At 47.0% G+C, this 4788-nt stretch overlaps 1 protein-coding gene across 1 annotated transcript; it reads right to left on the bottom strand.

Annotated features, from left to right (window-relative positions):
• Positions 1–299: 299 nt before the first annotated feature.
• BCL2L10 (BCL2 like 10) lies at positions 300–2679 on the bottom strand (the record flags this gene model as incomplete). The annotated part of the gene is made up of 2 exons (XM_079126684.1): positions 300–434; positions 2251–2679. The coding sequence occupies 2 exons, from the start codon at positions 2677–2679 to the stop codon at positions 300–302; spliced, it is 564 nt and encodes a 187-aa protein (XP_078982810.1).
• Between the last annotated feature and the right edge of the window lie 2109 nt (positions 2680–4788).

Here is a 4788-nt window from a genome sequence, read left to right on the forward strand (position 1 = left end):
TCCAAATGCAGCCAAGAGCACATTTCCCAGTTAACAGAAGGCAGTTTCTTCTGCAGTTCTTTGGAGCAAAGAGCCTTCAGTCTCCCCACTTTCCCACTTGGAAAAGAGCTTCTTGTGGCCTTGTCCTCACACTTGAATTTTTCCCCAGAGCTGAAACACTGGCCAAATCATCACCACACGACTCCTTGTAGCATGCAGGTAAAAATTTGGGGGAGGAGGTTTTCCTGAGTTCTGGTTTTTCTCACCTACAATTGTCACTTAGCTGATCATGGTTAACAGGTAAAAATGGGTTAAAAATGTCAGAACTTTTTGTAAAATCGTTTCCATAAACAGAGGAAGGCAGTTGCTAAAAGGAGCAACATAAAAATCTGGACTAGCAGTCTTCTCCAAAAAGTTAGCGGTAAGGGTGTCCTGAAGAAGAGACAAAAGCCATCCTACAAGGAACAGAGAGAAGAATTAGGTTTCATGACACTCAAAATCTGAGCTCAAAATACACAGGAGAGGCTGGGGGGTAGCCCAGTAGTAAAGTACAAGCAGAGCATGCACAGGCCCTGGGTTCAATGCCCAGTACAAAACCAAAACCAAGCAAACAAAAATATTAAAAATACCAATACGCAGGAGGTTCCAGATTAAGCAGTAAAATAACTTGTGTTTAAAAAGAAAGGAGATTCTAACAATAGGCAACCTGTAACTAGGAGTCCTTGAGCCGTCAGAATTTGTAAGAAGTCCAACTCTGTGTATAGAAGCAACAGTTTAACTTTGTCATCTAGAGCGGGAACACATTTTGACTCAAAGTGGAAGAAGGCAGACTACCATGAGTCATCCTGCTCTTTTCTGAACAAAGAACTGATGCCATTAGGGGAAATGCTAAATCACTAGATTAAAAAGTTATCACCTGGGACAATAAGGCAAGAGGCTCTATTTAGGAAGGGACTTGAACTCCAGGTTGTGGCATTTTAATTCTAGCCAGAAAGGTGAGGGTGAATCCTGTTTACCTAGTAGAATTTCGGCTTCTTGATGTTAAAAGATTATTTTTTAGATACTGTTGATTAGCAAAAAACAACAACAACAAAAAACCCCCCAGTGCCCTCCCAACTTCCTCTTTAGGTGCAGAGGGCCTCAGAGGCCTTGTAACGATAAGTGACTGGGGGTAGGGGATGGGGGCCTTCAGACACTCAGCTAAGGGAGTTCTCGTGCCTTCACTAAGAACAACGTCAGGAATAATGCAGGAGTCAATGTCCTCAAGTGACTTTCCGTCCTCACATGGTAACCCATCTGTTACTAGAGGAAGGCTAAATGGAAACTGACAAACAGGCTAAAGTTTTTTAAAACCATTACCAGTTTCTACAGTTTAGCTATATTTATCCTATAACATGGATCACTCCAGTCCTGATTCAACTCTGGTGAGGAGGGGATGAAAGAAACAAGGGGTCTAGCTCAGAATCCAAAAGTCATGCTGTGGACTTAGCCCACAGTGGTCAGTTTTTCTAGGTCATTAGCTGGGTACAGGAGCTGCAGATTAAGAATCTCCAGCTTGGTGGCACACACCTGTAATGCTTGTATTCCCAGCAATTTGAGAGGCTGAGGCAGGAGGATCTCCAGGTAAAGCCAGTCTCAGCAACTTATTGAGGCCCTAAGCAACTCAGTGAGACCCTGTCTCTAAATATAAAAAGGGGCTGGGGATGTGTCTACAGTGGTTAAGCACCCCTGGGTTCAGTTCCCAGTAACAAAACAACAGAACTTCCAGCTGAAAGTCAGGGGCCTGAAAGGTCCCATCGGAGCAGGATGCCAGGGATTAGAAATGAAGAGATAGGAGTCAGGGTCCCCACTGGGATCACACACACCTTCAACCCCTCTCCAGAAGTCATTTAACAGGCAGCACAGGAAAAAAACCCACGTGGCCTGGGGGGCATCATTACTGAATTTACTGGTTGGAAATCCCTACCTACATGAGTGAAGCATGCAGAACTAAGAGGCATTTCCTAAGAGCTGGCTAAAGGGGCAAGGTCAAAGCCTGCAGTCCCAAGTCGCAGTCAGTTAACCTGAATGGGTTCATAAGAGAGACATTTAGCAAGGTCGATATCTGCCAATCTGACTGCAATAGAAGAAACCCAGACATTCACCAGCCTTTTCTGTGCTGCTGAACCCAGCCTTTTCACTTTCAGGAGACCTCGCCCCAGGGGGCTGATGGGTCAGGTTCCCCCCCCCCCCCCCCCCAGGGTTGGCCAACCCGTGCCGCGTGGTGCTCACCCAGCCACCACGAGCCTCCAGCCAGGCGCGGTGCCGCCCCACGAGCTGAGCACATAGCAAGGCCACGAGACGCTGGCAGTCCAGGGCAACTTTGTCCTTCTTCTGCCCCGGGGCGGTGTCCTGCGGCCCTCTCTCCAGTAGCGTCCCCGCGAAGGTCACAAGCGTCACCACATGGCCCCAGTTAAGGCCCTGACTGTCGGAAAACACAGCCTCTGTCATCCGTGCCATCAGCTCGACGCGGTTTCCCTGGTACCCGCGGTAGAGGGAGAAGAAGGGCCGGTATTGCCGTTGTAACTGAGCGGCCGCGGAGCGCAGCACGGCTGCCTCGGGTGTGGACGGCGGCGGCTCCGGGGTGCCAGGCTCCCGGGCGCAGTACTCCAGGTAGTCCCTCAGCAGCCTGAACGTGCGCTCCTGCAACGGGTCTGCCATCCTTTGGCCTCTGCACCGGGCCTGGACCTTCGCCTGCTCTCCAGAGCCCACTGCGTCTGCCCCGGCCGGCGCCAGGTTCTTGTTTTTCCAAGATCAGGAGAGAAGCCTTTGATGGGGATCCCACTTGCACCTGTGGCATTCCATAACGGAGACTGAGAGATTTGCAGGGGTTCACGTGTGTCCCGTAGCAATCAGGAGCAATGCGAGACTGGGATTATTGGTTAGTTCTGGGCCTAGGGATTAAGAACCCGAGCGGATGGTCCAGGAAGCTGGGCATGGCTCTGGCCTTTTCTTTAGGGCTACACACAGCCCGCACTGACTGCTTCCTTGAGGCTATTAACCAGCATCTCTAGATTGGAGGAATGCATCCAGGTGTGTGTTAATTTCTTTCTCTGGGTGTGGCACAAGGGGCAGTAAACAGGGCTAATTCTCCTGGAGGCTGCTATGTGCTGGAATTTTCTATATTCATTTGCTGGTATTAAGAGCCTGTGGGGTGCTAGGCCTTCCCCCTTAGCCCTGGAGATGTGATGAAGAATAAGACATGTAGTCCTTGACCTCAAGGACTCTACCCTCTAGAAATGGGTGGACACAAAGGAATGGGCCATTTCTTCAATTACAGTTTTATTATCACTATAATAGAAGAAATTGAAGTATTCAGTTATTGGGAGGCAGCTGCTCCTTGTACCACCATTCCTATATTGGTTAGAGTTCTCATTACTTTTACTGGCCAGTCTCTCATTATTCCATCTCCTGATGTAGTAAATACATTGCTATTAAACTTTTTCAGTTCATATTGCTCTATGGTTTCTTTCTCCTGAGTGGACCTGGACTGATACAGAATTGGTACTAGCAGTGAAAAAGAAAAAAGAAAAAAAAGAAAAAGAAAAAGAAAAAAGAAAAGAAAGAAAAAAAAGGACAAGAAAAAAAAAAAAAGACACAACACTTAGTAGGTGTCTTAATCCATTCAGGATGCTATAACAGAACACTGTAAATTAGATATCTTAAGGACAAGAGAAATTTGTTACAATTCTGTTGGCTGAAAAGTCCAAGGTCAAAGTGCTGACAGATTGTGTGTCTGACAGGAATTCACTTCCTGGTTCATGGCAGCTTTCTTATTGTGTCCTCTCATTGCAGAAAGGGTGAGTTATCTGGGGCTTCTTTTATAGGGGCACTAGTCCTATTTATAAGGGTTCTGTCCTCTTGATCTAGTCATTTCCTAAAAGCTCCCATCTCCCAATACCATCATGTCAGGGTTTAGAATTTCAACATAAATTTTGGAGGGATACAAGTGCTCTGTCTGTAGCAATAGGCCATTTTGGGTTTCACAGGCAACATATACTGCATTTGAGTGTTCTAATTCAATCCAGTCTGCAGGCTGATGGATGGGCACCACAGTAAGAGAAGGCTCTGCAAAACATGCAGGCTGCCATGAGGCTACTCTACCACCTGGGTCTTATGTTCCAACAGATCTAATGGTATACTTGCTATGTCAAAATATGCTGTGTGCAACCTCTAGCAAGCATTAGTAGGAGATTGTAGCAGATCTCTAGAATTTTAAGAAAATCTATGTCTTCTGACGATGATGTTTCTCCTTTTGGGAAGTAGGCTGTGGCTTGCTGCTGAGCCTTGATAGAAGCTATAGGCCTAATCATCAGAAGACTACACAGCTTGAGCTTCCATCTGAACTCAATGTCGTCTGAACTACTGAGTCATAAAGCTGAATGTTCAGAGCAGCAATCTGTCATCAAATGGGAATGGCATATTAGAGACTAAACTCAGGCAGGTCTAAAAGGAACAAGTATATGAACAGGTGGCCCAGACTCCTTCAACCCCAACTCCTGTTGCTTTGGCCTCTCCCTCTTTGCATGTGTATGGCCTCTTGGAGTGTTGCTTGGGCCCGCTGAAGGAGGAAGACTCAAGCCTGGGTTACAGATGGGTCCACATGATATGTTGTCCACATGGAAGTGGATAGCGCCAGGCGTGGTGGTGCACACAAGTAACCTCAGTGATTTGGGAGACTGAGGCAGGAGGATTGAGAGTACAAGGATAGCCTCAGCAAATTAGCAAAGCCCTGGGCAACTTAGTGAGACCCTGTCTCAAACTAAAAAA

Source organism: Sciurus vulgaris (genome assembly GCF_902686455.1).
Source record: "Sciurus vulgaris genome assembly, chromosome: 2".
NCBI lineage: Eukaryota > Metazoa > Chordata > Mammalia > Rodentia > Sciuridae > Sciurus > Sciurus vulgaris.